The sequence below is a fragment of the Ixodes scapularis genome, unplaced genomic scaffold (genome assembly GCF_016920785.2).
Source record: "Ixodes scapularis isolate PalLabHiFi unplaced genomic scaffold, ASM1692078v2 PGA_scaffold8__174_contigs__length_109621045, whole genome shotgun sequence".
Lineage (NCBI taxonomy): Eukaryota > Metazoa > Arthropoda > Arachnida > Ixodida > Ixodidae > Ixodes > Ixodes scapularis.
The window spans coordinates 49182189-49200943 of NW_024609883.1; the positions used below are offsets into that span (position 1 = coordinate 49182189).

General features: G+C 42.5%; 1 protein-coding gene across 1 annotated transcript; it reads right to left on the reverse strand.

The window, feature by feature from the left end:
* Nucleotides 1-6873: 6873 nt before the first annotated feature.
* Nucleotides 6874-16969, reverse strand: LOC115311228 (zinc finger protein 660). The gene is made up of 2 exons (XM_040209573.3): nt 16766-16969; nt 6874-9016 (listed from the first exon to the last, which is right to left on the reverse strand). Exons 1-2 carry the CDS (start codon nt 16785-16787, stop codon nt 7455-7457), a joined length of 1584 nt encoding a protein of 527 aa, XP_040065507.1. The 5' UTR covers nt 16788-16969; the 3' UTR covers nt 6874-7454.
* Nucleotides 16970-18755: the final 1786 nt, after the last annotated feature.

Sequence of the window (18755 nt, forward strand, 5' to 3'; positions counted from 1 at the left end):
TCCTCCCTAAGTTGTTTTTTTTTTTTTTTTGCCAGCTGGGCACGGCTGATCGCAACTGACCGAGGGGAGACCTTATTCTTTTTTGTGTTTATTGCTGAAGGATCCAAGGAAACAAAAGTGTGTGGATTTTATTTTTTGGATAGCTTTCAGTTTCTCCACTTGCTAGAAAAGCAATTTCACGACGTCATTCGATCCCCCGTAGCCGAGAGAGCTGGGGAAGGGACGGGGGGGTAGGCACTCTGGTTTGGGGGGGGGGAGGGGGGGGGGGGGCAAGTGCCTTTTTTGCACTCCCTGCCGACGCCCATGTACAGTGTGTGTGGATCTGCAACGTCCGTATGCGAACTTAATTTTGCTGAACAGTTTCGGTTGGGTCCCTCCTACTCCTACTGATATTGTTTTGAGCCTTGGTGTGTTTGGAACGAACTGGCTTAGAAACTGGGTGACCTGAAGGACAAATCTTGTTTGTTCGTTCGTTTTCTTGCATTGTGGGCGACCTTGGGAGGACAGAAAAGCGTGGTACGAAAAAAAGTTTGTTAGCCAAATTTGAGATGCTGTCTGTCACCTTTCTTCTATCCCTTCTAATATCTTCAAGTTCCTTCCCAGTCACCAGGGTTAAAGATCATGAACACACCTCCGTTTGCACACTCGGTTTAGGAGCTGAACACATCATAATGTAACTGAGGAGTAACGCTTTAATCTTTCCAACAAATTTCCGAACGAAGGCAGACTCGTTACGTGACGGATGCATGCTGATGCTTCAAACTACTATCGGGTGTATATAAGCACACTTAATGGATGTGCTTATAGTGTCAGAAATCTAAAACTTGCACTTGGGCACAAATTAAAAAAAAAAAGAAAAAAGATTTATGTTGTGAGAAGTTCTTTACATAACGAAGGAGCAAGACTGCGTACTGCGACAAAAATGTCAGTCTGGAAGCTACATTTCAAATTGCAGTATTTTTTTATGAAGACAAGATCAGCGGTGGAACTCACAAGTGATGATTTGAAGCAGCTCTTGTAGCAGGGGAGAGTGGGTTTTGGAGCGGGTAATGTACATCTAAAGGGTACTTCAAGTAAAGTACAAAATAAATGAGACGTGATGTACTTCAAGTATTAAATACACTGAGTGCAACGTACTTGAAGTAAAGTACTGTAAATACAATGTACTTTGCAAGTAAAGCACAAGTATTTTAACACAATCTTTCATGATGCCCTTCTATTACCCTATACAGTGATTTTTTTAAAAGGCAGGTGCCCCTTTTGCACCTCCCTGCCGACGCCCATGTACAGTATGTGTGGATCAGCAACGTCCGTATGCGGAGAACTTAATTTTGCTGGACAGTTTCGGTTGGGTCCCTCCCACTCCTACCGATATTGTTTTGAGCCTTGGTATGTTTGGAACGAACTGGCTTAGAAATTGGGTGACCTGAAGGACAAATCTTGTTTGTTCGTTTGTTTTTTTGCATTGTGGGCGACCTTGGGAAGTGGACAGAAAAGCGTGGTACGAAAAAAAGTTTGTTAGCCAAATTTGAGATGCTGTCTGTCACCTTTTTTCTATCCCTTATAATATCTTCAAGTTCCTTCCCAGTCACCAGAGTTAAAGATCATGAACACACCTCCGTTTGCACACTCGGTTTAGGAGCTGAACACATCATAATGTAACCGACGAGAAGTAACGCTTTAATCTTTCCAACAAATTTCCGAACGAAGGCAGACTCGTTACATGACGGATGCATGCTGATGCTTCAAACTACTATCGGGTGTATATAAGCACACTTAATGGATGTGCTTATAGTGTCAGAAATCTAAAACTTGCACTTGGGCACAAATTAAAAAAAAAAAAAGAAAAAAAGATTTATGTTGTGAGAAGTTCTTTACATAACGAAGGAGCAAGACTGCGTACTGCGACAAAAATGTCAGTCTGGAAGCTACATTTCAAATTGCAGTATTTTTTTATGAAGACAAGATCAGCGGTGGAACTCACAAGTGATGATTTGAAGCAGCTCTTGTAGCAGGGGAGAGTGGGCTTTGGAGCCAGTGTTGGGTAATGTACATCTAAAGGGTACTTCAAGTAAAGTACAAAATAAATGAGACGTGATGTACTTCAAGTATTAAATACACTGAGTGCAACGTACTTGAAGTAAAGTACTGTAAATACAATGTACTTTGCAAGTAAAGCACAAGTATTTTAACACAATCTTTCATGATGCCCTTCTATTACCCTATACAGTGATTTTTTTAAAAGGCAGGTGCCCCTTTTGCACCTCCCTGCCGACGCCCATGTACAGTATGTGTGGATCAGCAACGTCCGTATGCGGAGAACTTAATTTTGCTGGACAGTTTCGGTTGGGTCCCTCCCACTCCTACCGATATTGTTTTGAGCCTTGGTATGTTTGGAACGAACTGGCTTAGAAATTGGGTGACCTGAAGGACAAATCTTGTTTGTTCGTTTGTTTTTTTGCATTGTGGGCGACCTTGGGAAGTGGACAGAAAAGCGTGGTACGAAAAAAAGTTTGTTAGCCAAATTTGAGATGCTGTCTGTCACCTTTTTTCTATCCCTTATAATATCTTCAAGTTCCTTCCCAGTCACCAGAGTTAAAGATCATGAACACACCTCCGTTTGCACACTCGGTTTAGGAGCTGAACACATCATAATGTAACCGACGAGAAGTAACGCTTTAATCTTTCCAACAAATTTCCGAACGAAGGCAGACTCGTTACATGACGGATGCATGCTGATGCTTCAAACTACTATCGGGTGTATATAAGCACACTTAATGGATGTGCTTATAGTGTCAGAAATCTAAAACTTGCACTTGGGCACAAATTAAAAAAAAAAAAAGAAAAAAAGATTTATGTTGTGAGAAGTTCTTTACATAACGAAGGAGCAAGACTGCGTACTGCGACAAAAATGTCAGTCTGGAAGCTACATTTCAAATTGCAGTATTTTTTTATGAAGACAAGATCAGCGGTGGAACTCACAAGTGATGATTTGAAGCAGCTCTTGTAGCAGGGGAGAGTGGGTTTTGGAGCCAGTGTTCGGTAATGTACATCTAAAGGGTACTTCAAGTAAAGTACAAAATAAATGAGACGTGATGTACTTCAAGTATTAAATACACTGAGTGCCACGTACTTGAAGTAAAGTACTGTAAATACAATGTACTTTGCAAGTAAAGCACAAGTATTCTAACACAATCTTTCATGATGCCCTTCTATTACCCTATACAGTGATTGTTTTAAAAGGTATGCATTGCCCAGGGATAATCAGGGGTGCATGACTTATTTTCAAGGACAGCGGCAAATATTCAATAAAGTCAAGTGGCCACAGAGCAGTTATTTTCAGGAATGGAGCCAAATTCAGAAGTCTCTCTTCTGAATTTGGCGCCCCTTGCACTGGATTGTTGCACCCCTGGCGCTGGATTGTTGCACTAGGAGAGAGCATGACATCAGCCCCGTAGCTTCCGCAAGCTACCCTTTCATAAAGGAGTGTCCTCTTCTTAATGAAAAAAAAACAGCGAGTGTGCAAGCGAGCTGTTGATAATTAATTATAATGTGACACCTGAGATTGGGGTGCTAAAAAATTGAGGAACTTTCAAATAGAAGGAAAAGACAAAAGATAATCTCTCAAAACATTTTGACGTTGTTTTCTGTTGTCTTTTACTTCAACTTGAAAATTTAATTTTTCCGCAAAACAATCTCGGGTGCTACATTATGATTAATTTTGCTCTCCTAATATTTTAAACCTCCTTTCTTGCGCTGACCGACCGAGAAGTAGCGATAGTTCAAAAAGCTACGTGAAAGCTGCCCCCAGAAAAAACGGAGCGAAGCGTCGTCTGCTCACATTTCTGGTAAGAGTAGATAGAATATCCCTCCCAGTATTTCTTCGGAATTGACAAAGCAGCATGTCGTGATACAAATTTGACAAAACTAAATTTGGGGAATGTACTTTGAAGTCGGGAATTGTACTTTCCTCGGAAAGTACCAGATGTACTTCAAGTAAAGTACAAGTTTCCTAAATCTACTTAAAGTAGTACTTTAAGTACTTCTCAACACTGTTTGGAGCAGAAATTTCCACCTTTGGAGCAGACAATTTCGAGCTTTCATGTCAGAAAGTTTTATATAATCTCTTTGAAAGTTAGCCCGTAGAAAAAATTGCAGTTGTTGGAGTGTTGGGATTCAGGACCAGGCAATTCGCTTGTTCCTGATCGAACCACGGACCTCTCCAGTTCCAGTGGAGCGATCTACCAACCGAGCTAACCAGGACCAGGCGGATTTTTTCGGTTAAGCACCAATCGCCTAGCTGTGCTTGGAGCTTTGTGTTCCCCTAGCTTCTCCCGGGGATGATCGTCATTCTTGCCCACCTCGCTTGCACCTTTGCATTAATTGCATTATTATCAAATAACAGATTATTCAGAAATACTATTAGAAAATTAGAATATTCATGCAGCCCTATAAAAAAAAAAAAACTCTACTTTCTTCATTAATTCTCAGAGGCATCGCCAACAATGCCACGTGCCAAACACTTTGTTTCCTTTTTAAGAAAAGCTCCTTTTCGGCACAGACATGGAGCAAATTGTGCAGAAATACAGCCTTTCGGGCAGCATCTAGCAGGTTATTCATTCTGGCACAGTTTGGCGCAATTAGCGCAGCAGTTCCACCACTCCAAGACAATGCAACACGTTGTTAATGGGAAAACACGGCGATTTGGAGTAGAATTTTTTTTTTTTAGAAAAGAGACTGCTTTAGCACAGCAACCATTTTGCTAAAGTGGAGTGTGTTTTCACTGACGTAATTTCGTCCACCATTTTGTTGTTGTGCGCTGTCTGGGTGTGCCAAACTCGAGCATTCCAAGGATTTACAAGTCCCCTCAAATGCGTAGAGCACCGCTGACATCATCTCAATCGGTTACGATGTAATCCTTCAATGTAGTAAATTTGTTTGAAAAAACAAACTAACAACAAAATGGCGAATTGACGTCATGTGCAAACAACCTAGGCACTTGTCCTGGTATTCTAACCTGCAACACACTGTGAATTCAATAAAGGTGACTTATATTGGTGTTAAAATAAAATTTGTTCAGCACAGACCATAACTCTCGAACACCTTTGTTTCACGCGAGACGTCCTTCGTTTTAAAATATTTATTTTCCATATATGACATTAGCGTACCCTTATTACTTGATTTAACTACCAGCTTCTCCACTTGATAATACAGTAGGGTGAATGCACATTAACAGATGAATTACATACTTGGTGCATAAAGAGGGCATCATTGAATGTGATGACTGTGTGACGGAAATCACACGCAGCTTCTACAACAAAAAGTGTTGCAGTATGTTACCGCAAAATGCAACTTCTCTATTCTTAAAGTAGTTTCTAGCAATGTCTAGAAAAGGGCTTTTCATATGCTTATTTTTGTTTACACCAATCTTTTTATTATAAATATAGTGAAAAACTTTGAGACGGGAGTTTCCTAGGATCGTTTAGTAATTGCCTATGTTTACAATCTGGCCTACTTAGTGACTAATCGTAATTTTCCGAAACAAACATTCAAGCCAGATTTTGACCTTTCTCAATAATTTGGGCAGAAAATACAGTACAAAGGTCAAGCAACTCATGTATATCCAAGAATGGAATGATCATGTGAAAAATAAGTTGCGGTAGCTTAAAATTGCGACGTAAAAACCCAATCACCAATGAGGCTTTCAGGGAGATATAGCAAACATGGTTGCTACATCACAGGTGGGAGATAAAGGTATACCCAAATATTTAAATTCATTCAGTTTCCACTTTCGTTATTTATTTACAAATATAAATAAATGCCAGGGCTGATACTTTTTTTTTTATAAAGATGACATGCGCAGCTTTCTTTAGATTGTCATTTGCACACAATCCACACGATTCAATGCTATCAGTATTTTTCTAAAATCACATTCTTATGTACACTGTTGACCCATGCAGACGACTGTCAATTTCAAACATTAACAGCAACATCATTTATGCAAAATGGGAACAAGAGTGGTCATAGTCAAGAGGTTTGAAGTATGCACGAAGTGGCATCAACCGTCTTGGACTGGAAACCATTAAAAACCACATCCTGCTTTTTTAGATAATACCACTCGTAGCCTAATTTGCAAAGTTTGTCGTCAACTGTATAAAGGCGGAACTTAGACATTGAGAGATCATGAAGAGCGACATCAAAAGCTGTACTGAAATCAAGAAACACTCAATGAACACTCCATCGCTTGTCGATATCTGTAGCAAAGTCATAAATGAAAACTATACGAGTGCTACAAAAATAACCCTGACAGGATTTGTGTGTGAGGCATGCAAAGCATGAAAACATGAGTAATGATGTTACTATAAAGGATGTGTTCCATAATCTTACACTAAATGCTTGTGTTAGTGATTTGTTATGGATGGAAAAGGGTAAATGAATGTAAAACTGCAGGTGAATGTTTAATGAGGCAAACTTGTGTTTACGGATGAAAACAAAGGGTACTGAGTATCCCGAGTTGGTGACGGAAGGGTCACTGTGCCAAAGCAGAATGTTACCGCTCCTCTTGTACACGCTGTACATTCAGGAATGTTCAAAACCAGAACACATGGCAACAGCAAAGAACGGGTTAAGACTTTCCATAAAAACATTGATAGATGTACAAATGAAGCAGGCCGAGTGGGGTTTGAACTTTGTTCCTCCAAGTGGCAGCCGCGTTGCCAACTCCTCCACACACGCGGCAATATTCGTCGGTAGTTTCCTACACTATCTCCGAGAAACTTTTGTACACTTATATTAAGCAAGCAAGCATCAAATATGAAGGTAATGAGGACCGCACAATGATTTTTCATGCCACACCACAACTTCTAGGTATAATGCAGACAATGATAAACGGTGGTAGATTACCAAACAATGCCGGAGGCTGCCACTCGTCTGCCCGCACGACTAGCAGGCAGCGTCAGATGCCAGACCAGATGCACCGGACGGCGTCTCAGGGAGCCTAGGCTTGCGAGCATGTACGGCCGAACAGCCAAGACACTCTAGTAATGGGTGGGACCGTTTTTCTGTGGGCAGGGCTTAGAGCAGGCAGTGATCTCCATCCAAATTATGTCTAACAGCATAAACATTGTGGGAAAAAATATTTTTTTCCTGTAGAAAAACAGTTTTAAAAAATTTGTCATATCTAGATCATTTAAACAAATTTTTTTATCATTTGTGATGTTTACATGTTTACACATGCCTGCTGAAGCAAGACAAATCAATAATTGTTCCGAGATGGCCAGCAATTGTAACACACATGCTCGAGTGATGGATTCGATAAACATTCCAAAGAACTTGGGCCTGCTTTGCAATTGTGAGAAATTTAACCAGTGTGCTTTTCTTGCACGTGACTAATAAGACCATATCTCCGAACAAAAGTTTTGGCACAATGCTCACACTTGTAGCGTTTTTCACTTTTATTTGCATGCATGTGTTGTCTGCATGTGGTCACTAAGAGTATCACTCCGAGTAAAGGCTTCAGGGCATTGCTTGCACATGTAAGGTTTTTCACCTGCGTGTTTTCGAACATGCCTGACAAGACCATGTTTCCAAGCAAAGACTTTGGGACAATGCTTGCACTTGTAAGGGTTATCATCCCTGTGCAATAGTATGTGGCGGATAAGATAGGATTTCCGAACAAAGGTTTTGGCACAATGCTCACACTTGTAGCGTTTTTCACTTTTATGCGTCTGCATGTGGTTACTGAGAGTATCACTCCGGGCAAAGACTTTAGGGCACTGCTTGCACTTGTAAGGTTTTTCACCTGTGTGTGTTCGAACATGGTTGACAAGAGCATGTTTCCAAGCAAAAACTTTAGGACAATGCTCGCACTTGTAACATATTTTATGGTTAAATGTCTGAACATCGCCATCAAGCGAATCGCTCTGAGCAAAGGATATGGGGCACTGATTAGGCTTGTCATCCTCGTGCAATTCAATGTGATTGGTCAACACCTCAAGCCGAGTGAACGCCTCAGGGCCCTGCTTGCGTTTGTATGGCATTTCACCAGTGTGTGTTTCACTGTGCATAATCAAACTGTTCTTATAAGCAAAGGCACGAGGACAATGCTCGCACTGGTAAGGTTTTTCACCCGTGTGTGTTCGAACGTGGCACTTCAGGTTAAAGCTTCCATCGAAGGTTTTGGGACACAGCTTGCACTTGAAAGGTTTTTCACCAGTGTGTTTTTGAATGTGCTTAGTCAGTGTTCCATGGCAATTAAAGACCTTAGGGCATAGCTTGCACTTGTAAGGGTTTTCATCCCTGTGCAATAGTATGTGCCCGATAAGAATGGATCTCCGAAGAAAAGTTTCAGCACAATGCTCACACTTGTAGCGTTTTCCACTTTCATGCATCTGCATATGGTCATTAAGAGTATCCCTCCGAGCAAAGGCTTTAGGGCATTGCTTGCACTTGTAAGGTTTTTCACCAGTGTGTGTTTGAATGTGCCTTGTCAAGTTCCTAGGATAAACAAAGCTTTCAGGGCATAACTCGCATTTGTAAGGTCTTTCATTTATGTGCGTTCGAGTGTGGTTAGCAAAGCTATGACTAGACGAAAACCTTTCGGGACAACGCTTGCACTTGTACGGTTTTTCACCTGTGTGCTCTCTAAAATGAATTGTCAAAAATTCAAGTCTTCTGAAAATTTGGGGGCACAGCTCACACTTATAGAGTTTTTCAGCCATGTGAATTGGAATGTATACAAGCTGGGTGAAGGTTTCGGGCGCATCCATGGTGCTAGGACAGTTCAATGACGTACCAGGTCCATCGATCACAACAGGACTGCTCAATATGGACCTAGATCTAAGGACTGAAAAACAATGCTGGCCCTTGGGTTTTTCTTCGTCTCCATGGGCAAGAAGGTGGCTAGCGAGCCCACGCGGATCTGCGGTGACATGGGTGCAAAAACAGCATCTGAAAAGAATGTCCTCAGTGGCTTTCAACATGCGGCTGGTCTCTCGCAACGGTGCAGCTCGTTCCCCTAAAAAGAAAAACCCGTATGTTTATAATTATGAACACGTATAAAACACAACTACGATAACCATTTGGCTCAGAAATGAGCAGTCATATCACTTTGCACAATACTTTGCTCACAGACCGTGGTTTCACTTCTTAACAAACATTGGATTCAGTTCATGGTAACACTAAAATACTTTCAATTAAAGGCAACTCCAGCCAATATTTTAGAATTTGGGATTACGACTGTTTTTAGCTCAATCAGTGTCCCCGAAATACAAAGTAGATCTCTTACATCGACACCGTGTAGTTTAGTAAATATCACGGGTTTGGTTACAGGCATCTATGGCAAAAATGAAACTACCCAAGATGGACGGCAACACTGGTCATCAGGCTTCGCGTCATTGCTGCGGCACATTCGGTGCTGGTCACTGGGGGCCAGCACAAGGCGTGCAGCGTGGTTGCATTGCTACACTTGGGGACAAGTTTCTGTAGCATGAATACAAGGCTATGGGTGCCCGTGCGCTCATACACCTTGACAACCGATGAAAGCTGTGCACGTGGAGTCTTCAGTACTAAAATGCCACAAAAGGTTGACCCCGAGTATTTATTTGCTTTTTTTCTTGCAGAAATTAATATCAATGGTATACATAAAAGGAGTAAGTGAATACTCTTCATTAATTGTTCAATCGTACAATTAAGTGGCAGGAGTTTCAGACGCCATTATGGTTGTTTGCAAGTGTTTTTGCTTGTTGTATGTCTGCTTGCAGGTGGGTGTTTGAAGAACCAAAGAACCAATGTTATGTTGTAGCCCAGTGTTGCTTGGCAAACAGCTAACCCACTGGCCGCCTGCTGAAGTGAAGCTGGTCGCATCTTTATTATTGGTTTTCGTGGAGCACGAGACTTCACCTAGACGTAATATTTCTGCTGCTATCATATTTTGTGTCTAAAGCGATACCAGCAATTTATTTCAGTTTAATTTTGACTGGAGTTGCCCTTTAACAATCTTACAATATCAGGTTCAGGCAAGTTGAACTGTTTACTTTCTCCTAAAAATGCAATCTATTATTTTTCTTCGGTGAAAGTTACTATCTTGAAAACCAAGGTGCCACTTGGCGCATGTCAGAACATGGTGATGATGATAATTATTAAGATTTTTGATGGCACAAAAAGCAGCATAGGCCATGATATGCCAAAGAACTAATTAAAAGAGTCTATAGTAAAAGAAAGGAATTACTATGTAGATCTATAACTTGCCCAGGTAGCCAGTTTAAGAAAGTCTAAGATGTGAACAAAAGGAACTAAAGGTTCATCTACCAGCAGAAAGGCTGAATGAAATGGAAGATACCGTACAGTGCAACCCACTTCTAACAGTAATGAGAAAACCCGAGATTTCAATCGTTATAACCGATTATCGTTTTATCTGGACTAGGATCTGATCATTTAAAGTCTAGAAACTCTAGAAACTGATCGTTTTAAGCGGTTCATCGTTATATGTGGTATTGTTATAAGTGAGTTGCACTGTAAATGACTTATTTTTCGCGGGCTCAATATTTTCCGATTTAGGTCAAAGCTGAATTTTTTAGAATAATTCACAGGTTCTAAGTTTTGCAACGCAGTGGGATCTCAATATAGATTGCATTGTGTTCACATTTTACCGGAATCGTTTGCGCGATCTATTTTTCGCGAAATTCCCGAAAATTAGGTTTTCGCGAAAATTAAGTTGTTTACAGTATCCTGAAAGTGAAGAGAAATTTGCTTGATGTTCTTCATCAAAGAATCTGCAGTGCCATAGACAGTGCAATATAGTTAGCAATTCACCGGAAAGCTTGCGGACTGGAGTGTCCTCACCACAAAGAAGATGTCAAAGGGTCACACGTGAATGCCTAGTTCTCAAACGACACATTAAAACCTCATGGCGACTGTCTTTATAGTGTGACCTCTCCCATACCTCCAAACAATCTTACAATATCAGGTTCAGGCAAGTTGAACTGTTTAATTTTCCTAAAAATGCAATCTATTGTTTTTGTTTAGTGAAAGTTACTATCTTGAATACTGTGATGCTGCTTGGCACGTGTCAGAACACGGTCCAGTTAAAATGGGTGCAAGTGTCCCTACCAGATTACATTAAAAGATGCTCATTCTTATAGGCCTTGTCACTAATGAGAAGATATGCTTACACACTAGTTTTGCCATGAAACCAGTTTGTTCCTTAGCCACCAAAGGAAGCAAATTATCAGAGGTTAGTCAATTTTGATCCAGAATTGCAGATTCCTGTGTTCATCAGGCAGCATGGGTCTTACGAGAACATTTTTCCACCGTATCCCTTTTCTAGTTATCATGTCAAAAATTTTGTGCAAAACAATGAGAATTTTTTACGACTTTGCAAACTCCACTTGTTCCCATGGTAATGATGAGGACATGACACCGCACTAAGGCCATTCATTTTCAAAGGTTGCTCCAATACCCATTCATAGTTTACATACTCATGCCTGATTTATGAGGTGCACTTTTATGTACAACTTAACTAGTGGCATAGTAACAGAAAGGTGGGGGGGGGCCCAGGTACCGGGGGGGTGCCACCTCTGGGGGCATCCCAGGTATGGCACCCCCCGGGGATATAATACGAAAACAAGTACACCAGGGATTATTACCAAAACAAGTCACAAATCTTTAAGATTATGCTCGGAGCGCTGAAAACCAAGTTTCACATTTTCCCGAAAAATTTTGCAGAATTTCTCTTTAACTATGAGGAGGCGTGGCAGTTGCGGCGAAAAGTCGATGTGATTGTCATCGGCAATTAAGAATAATTGCAAATGCGTATATACCAGGAGTGGCCAGGCTGACCCGGACTAAGAGCCGCAAACAAAACCACGAAACTTCTAAGAGCCGCGGGAGAGGTAGCATATTTCTGTTTAGGCTTTGGACAAAAGTTTGCCCCCACCGCCAAAAAACATATCCAATGAGCCATAAAATTGAATTTTTAAATAAACACCGAAAAAAGCAGGCTGAACTTCGACAAAATAAAAACCGAAAACGCAAAGCCCTATATATAAGCCAATGTTTAGGGGCTCACGCCGCCGTGGCTGAACTGTAACACTCCGTCCACATCCCCAGAAACCTCATTGTGCCTTCCGAAGTTGTTTCTCGAGTTTTTTACCTATCTCTACGCAAATGTACATGTGCTGATTTTGCATCCTTCGTGGCTTGTTGATTCCCTTACTTAGTCCTGCATATATTAAAAGAAGAAAAAAATATTATTCCCAACCATTCATCAAACCTATTTATTAAAGAAAAAAAAAGCTATTTACAATGTCTGCATATTTACGAATTTAATGTCTAGATGGCACTAAAGCAGCATGCACAGAGAATAATCTGTAAATATCAGAACTTTTTAATCTGTCTAGATGCCACTAGAACGCCATCTAGATGCATTAGGACGTCCTGAAGAAACTTGTGCCCAAATAGCTATCATTTCTGAATCCCCAGCCTTTACCCTTTATAGTATACTATTTAATATTGCCACGCTCGTCAGCGAGCGACCGCGCGCGTGGCCGAGTGGTTACTGTGCTTGACTGTCGTGCAGAAAGTCTGGGTTCGATTCCAGTCAGTAAAATGCTCTTTTATTTGTTCTTTCATTGCATTCTCGTGGGTTAGAGACCATTCTCGTCAGATCGAGTTCTGAATGTTCCAGTCACCGAACAATCTAGGCCGATTGTTCCAGAACCCAACGCGCGTAGATAAGGGACTCCGCGTGCTGATCTGCAGTCAGTTTTCGCCCAGCGTTTGACTCTGCTGCTACGCCGATTTCGACGCCCGCGACGCTCCGTTATTATCTTTTGTACCCTTTTATTTTTGGCACAAGTTCGCCACATTAAACGTTTATTTCTTTCTGTTTATTTATTGTTTATTGGTCACCACCCGTGACAATATCGCAATATCCAAAATAGTTATTGTGAAATCGGCAAATCAAAAAGATGCCCAAATCAAGATTCAAATATACGCGCGCTTTCTGTGCTATGACATCACTGGCAGGCGGGCTGGTGGGTCGAGCAGACAGTCTAAAAAACAAAGTATGCCAATCATTTGTTTTGTGCTCCTGTGCGGGTGCTGGAGCGAGCTTCCAAAGCACTCATTTGACACCACGGAACTGCGGTGAGGGCCAAAATTGCACATTTATTAACTTCACAAAAAAAATTATTTTGGTATAATATTCGGGTTACCAGTTCAGCTATGTTTGTTGGTATGTTTGGTTAATTTACAAGGTAAATTGGGGAACATAAAGAAAACGCCAGAATACCTTAACCCTTTTCAAACCGAGCCCATCAAAATCAACCACTTGTGATCTATGATTTGTGAGCCCCGTTGCAAAGCCTCCTATGCATTTCTGGACAAGTGATGGTACCTAGTTGTTAGGACAGACATTCCAGGTGGTTTGCCAGCCAATTGGATGGCAAACCACATCTTTATTGGCGACGAGATATTTTGGTGGCGCCACATTGTGGGCGCCCTCCTGTGATGGAGCTGGTAGGATGTGAGCAGACGACGCGCTATGTCAAAACACGAAGTGGTTATGTTAGTTTTCATCTATACCGATTAAAAACAGATTATTTATTAAAGACCAGTGCATGATCTTTCTAATGAAAGCCTCAAAGTTGCTTTTTATTTTGGAAAAGCTTCAAAATGTTTAAAAGCAAGCCTAGAGCTTCACATTACACCCTGCGCGCCGTGCGTCGGGGCTATTCACAGCTTCTCTGATTCTTGTTGTTTTTTTTTTTCGGATCTGTGGAGGCTGCTGTAAAGAAAAATTTTGCATTCACCAGAGTAAATTGCGGGTTGTCTTCAAGCTGTGCACGCACACACAATTATGTTGTAAAGCACTGCACACTTGTTTTAACTATATTGAGCTCAAGATACCGACGCTTCTATCCAAGTGTCACTCGACAGTTGCTAACAAGCAAGTCTCGTCAGCAACTGAAGCTTAGCTGCTAGCGCATCGAATATCTGGTAAAGAAGTTTGTGACATTGCAAATTCTACTTCAAAGAAAAGCAGAAATTATTATAAATTCTTAAATTGTTGGACATGGCCTGGCGAATTCAGGCAATTGATTCATTTGTTCTATCAAATTTTTACTCAGGAATGTTCACAAATTTAAAATCGCTCGCTGAGAAGCCCATCACATACTATATGCATTTTGGTCCACAAAATTAAACATAGCAACGGTAGTTATTCGTTTTTGGGACACTGAAGCTCCACCAACTTACTAGATTTAAAACTTCGATAGCGACGGAGTCTCGCACGTTTCGTGTCAACCGGGTGAATAAGTAGGGGTTTAATTGAAACAACTCCAAAAGCCAGCCACCGCTTCTTTCTGCCAGTTATTTTGAGGAAATGCTTGTTTACTGGTTTACAAAATTCAAAAAGGAATCAACTTGGAACTAAATAAGAGACCAGCGCCCACAACACATTGGAACCAACAGGATACATCCGAGTCGCTTTCACTGAAGTGTTTACTACACACGTGCGGTTCTTGAATTTCGCTTTCCTATTTTCAGTTTGATGAGACATTCCTTTCTCAGTTTTATTTTTTCCGACTCATAATAAAAAAATACACCCTATTCGCCGTTGTACATGTTGTAGTGGGGTAAAGCGCTGGGTATTCTATTTTCATCATCCAGCTTTTTGTACGGGGAAGAAAACAGCACACCGCCATCCCAGCGCTTCGACACCTCAGCGCCAAAAGTGTTCGTTAGCACGACCATGCATTCCACGTTTTCAAGATTTGGCAAAATGTCCTAATACAAATACCGCTTCACCAAATGAACACAATGCATGAATGAAACAGGCTTTGCCGCGCGTTACCCAAACAGCGCATGAAGCAAGTCGACGAGCCGAGGGATCCGTGATCTGTGCAGTCTGTCCTACCCGTGACATCACAAACGATGATGATGATAGCTAAAGAAGCACCCCCTGTAGTTTGCCCACGCCGCCATTGGTCTGAAATACTGCCAAATACCGTACTTTCCGGGCTATAGTCCACAGACTATACATGTTTAAAAGTTAAAAATTTAGGCTGTGCGGACTAAACGTCGACAAACTAAATGGTATGGGACTCCCTTTCCGAAAGTGCGGTCGGGGACAGCGGGGCTTGGGTTGCCGGCTGGACGCCGCGAAGCGGCGTGTACTGGTTAAAGGGGCGGTGCAACAATATTCAATTGGAATGATGTTCACTTTACACGAGCTTACTGGCACTAATGGGACTCACAGATGCTCGCATGCAAAGCCACTGACCAAGAAACTCTTTTGTTGCGCTGTAATTTTGAGGACAAAACCGAGCATTTTCATTCAATCTCTCCTTCGCAAAACCTGATGACGTAGCTCGGCGGTAGCAGTACCGCCCAGTGACGATATTTGAATGCGGCTCATAGATTGGACCCGAGCATTGCGTGGGCACTCGAATTGGGCTCGTGATAATCTATAGCTCGAGAAGCATTCGGGTAGTGTCCCGTGTCCAATCGCTGCAATGACGACAACAGCCGAGCCATAACAATGTCTGGAACTCAGCGCGTGTCCTGTGCTTTGCCAACCCCAGCGCGTGGCTATGATCAACATTGGTGGCACATAATCGGCTCCAGATCACGTGGCCGCTTGTTCTGGCTGCGAGTTGAGGGGGTGAATTCTGCTCGTTTTTCTTTATATTTTCCGGCGACTTCGATTGCGTGTAGTGAAAAACGAACGGGTATTTCACAGGTCATTAACGTCAGGGATTCGTTCTAAGCGGTATTTGCGCAAAATACAAAAATCGTTGCATCGCCCCTTTAAGTTTTGTAATTAGCAGCCGCATACTGTCGCCGCAAAGCGGCGTAAACGCAGGCGGGGGGCTGTAGGGAGGCTCTAGTGAGGGTGGGCGCAACTCAAAACCTGGAGAGCGTTTGCAATTTAATGGCGGCGCCTGAGGGAGAGGATTCGAGAAAGGATACGCGCCAATGTTGCCTGCATGAGAGCAGGCGCCCGCTCTGTTGCAACTCTGTTGCTCCATGCGCCTTTCCTCCTCTCTCCTCCCATTGCAAGCAACGAACGCCTTGGCACAGCCTCTCTCGCTTCCTTCTCGCTCCAAGAATTGCAAACGTCGAGAGAAGAAAGAAAAGTTGCCAGACAAGCAGCAACGACCAAGATGACGGAATTTACCATTTTTCGCGTTTAAAAAATACTTAACCTATCGCAACAAAACTGATGGCTATGGAAAAGTACTCATTTATACCTTGTGTAAATTATTCAAGCACCTTAATGGGCGTTTATAACCTGAGTTAGGAAAGAAAACGACCCTTTGCCCCATAGACTCCCAGCAAAATTTAGCAATTAAATGGCGTCCATGTCCCGTGATCCCCGATCTAGGAGTTGCACCCACCCTTACTTGAGCCTCCCTAGGGGGCTGTGTTAACGAGCTCCCCAGTGATACACGCGCCGTTCGAAAAGGGTGGCCCGAGCGGCATGAGCTCTCCGCCGAGTGCGTATAGCAATTTCCGTCCGAAGTGCACTCCGGAGTGCGTATAGCTTTACTCAGTACAGTGTATGGGATCATTGAACACGGGGTTTTAGGAACGCGGGGAATACAAAACGTAAAAAAAGTGTTTTTCTGGACTCGGGGCGATCGTGCTCCACTCCCGCAGTACACTGTTTCTGGGAACCGCGGCTCTGAACAATAGAACGCAGTCCCCGGACAGCCCGCGGTGCATTGTTTGGCAATCGCAGCTCTAGACCGTGATCGCTTACCCTGCTCCGTGGACTGCTCCATTCGAAAAGACGTCCGTGTTCAGCTACGTCAGATCGTTGCCGCGTCTCGCGACTTCTTGTAGCGTCCAAAGTTCAGAGCGCAAGACGCTAGTTCAGACCGTCCAGACACCAGGAGAGGACCTGCACCGAACCCGTCAAACCGCCCAAACAACGAGAAAACAACCCAATGTTTGGGTGGTAGCTTCACCCGGATACGGCTCTGGCTTTCCCTACCCTTGCACCAACTGGGGACCACCGTGCTGGGGACATTTACCTCTAAACGTACAAGATTAAGTAAAAAAAAGTAATGTTTGGTAAAATCAAAGGAAAGGTAGAGCGTAACATTAATTAAATTAGTACACAACAATTAAAGGTAAAGCGAAATGTACTCTTTTGCCAGGTGGCGCCAGCCACCGGCCAATCTCTGGATTGAACTGAAAGCGACACGGGCGAACGCACTGGGCGAACGGGGCGAACGCGACAAGGAGGCGTGAGAGAAACGCGAGTTGCAGAACGACTGAATCTCTGACGTCACTGCACTGTCGCGGGTCGCGCGGGAACTTCAAATTCGGCTTTTGGAAATTGTATTCTTTTTTTTTACTTCACAAATACTGAGTTCACAAGTTACGAATTTTGAGGGTAATGTCGAGGCCTCGTCTTCAATCGTTTCGGACAATAAAAAAAAAAAAAAAAGTGGTTTCGATTTGACAGTTGACAAGCACATGTTCACGCATTTTCAAAGCTCCTGAACCGGCAATATTATATAATAACTGGTTGGAGAAAAAAAAACAAAAAAAAACACCGGTGATGGAACATTTGATTCCAGGGAGCTGTTCCATACTGTATAAAAATATTATTGGCTTTTAGTTATATGTTAATCGATAGTTATGTAAGAAAACTTTCAGCCTTTCCACTCTGGTGAAGGAGGAACTTTAGACAGTGGAACTTTAGGCGATAGCGGCCTCGCGGCAGTTGCGGAACCATTCGCGCTGCTGCGCACATCGCCGCTCTTCTTCCTCCGAAGAAATGTTGCCGCCATCTATGAGCGACGGCAGCGAACAGTTGCCTGGATGCCGAGGCTGGAGGGGTTGCCGCTATCTATAAGCGACGGCGGCAAGCAGACAACCGGCAAACACAACACTCTGGACACCTACCGCCATCTATGAGCGACGGCGGCAACCAGAGTGTTGTGTCGACATTTGTCTGGTGCCGGACACGATCCTGAGGAATATCTAAGGTTCTGCGTTTTCGTTTTTATTTCTTCAAAATTCGGCCTACTTTTTTCGGTTTATTTTAAAATTCAATTTTAGTTTTTTTTTCGGTGTAGTATATTTATCCCCACAAAAGTTTACCTTTTTTCGGTGAATATGAAAGATACACCATTGGACACCGGATCAGATGATCCTTGTAGCTCTGATATTTGTGATCACTCAAAAAATAACGGCACAGATACATTGAGAAAAACAGACACTTCATTTGACAAATCTGTGCAACTGTAAAAAAAAAAACCAGAAGTGCAAACAAATTAGTACCCAAAAAACACAGAACTTCACCTTCTGTAGATCAGGATTACGTGATCTTATTATAGTAAACACACATGCATTTTCCCCAGGTTCTCCTCGTTTATCGCAGTTCATTCTTTCCGGTTAATGACCCTGGGCTTCGAGAATGCCCTTTCAACGTTAACACTGGACACTGACAGGCTGAGGAGACGAAGCGCTACCTGAGCCGAAATCGGCCAATCAACCAAATGTGACTACCAAAAGAAACACGGTGCGACGTTTTGAAGCACAACATATTTCGTGTACTCACTACACTCCAGCTGTATATCTTGCATGAAGCAAAAAACCATACTAGCCCACACCCGAACCTTTTCTAAGGACCAGGATATCACAGAACAGATGTCCCGCGAAGGACAACCCAAGACGTCTTTTGTTGCATGTTGAACCTTGGTAGAGGGCAGTCATGAAGAGGTCACACAATGTCGAAC

Coding starts and splice junctions, on each gene's coding strand:
- LOC115311228 (XM_040209573.3), bottom strand. CDS start 16,787: ATGGAGCAGTCCACGGAGCAGG. Junction 9,017..16,765: donor GGAGCAGTCCACGGAGCAGG/GTAAGCGATCAC, acceptor TTTTCTTTTTAG/GGGAACGAGCTGCACCGTTG.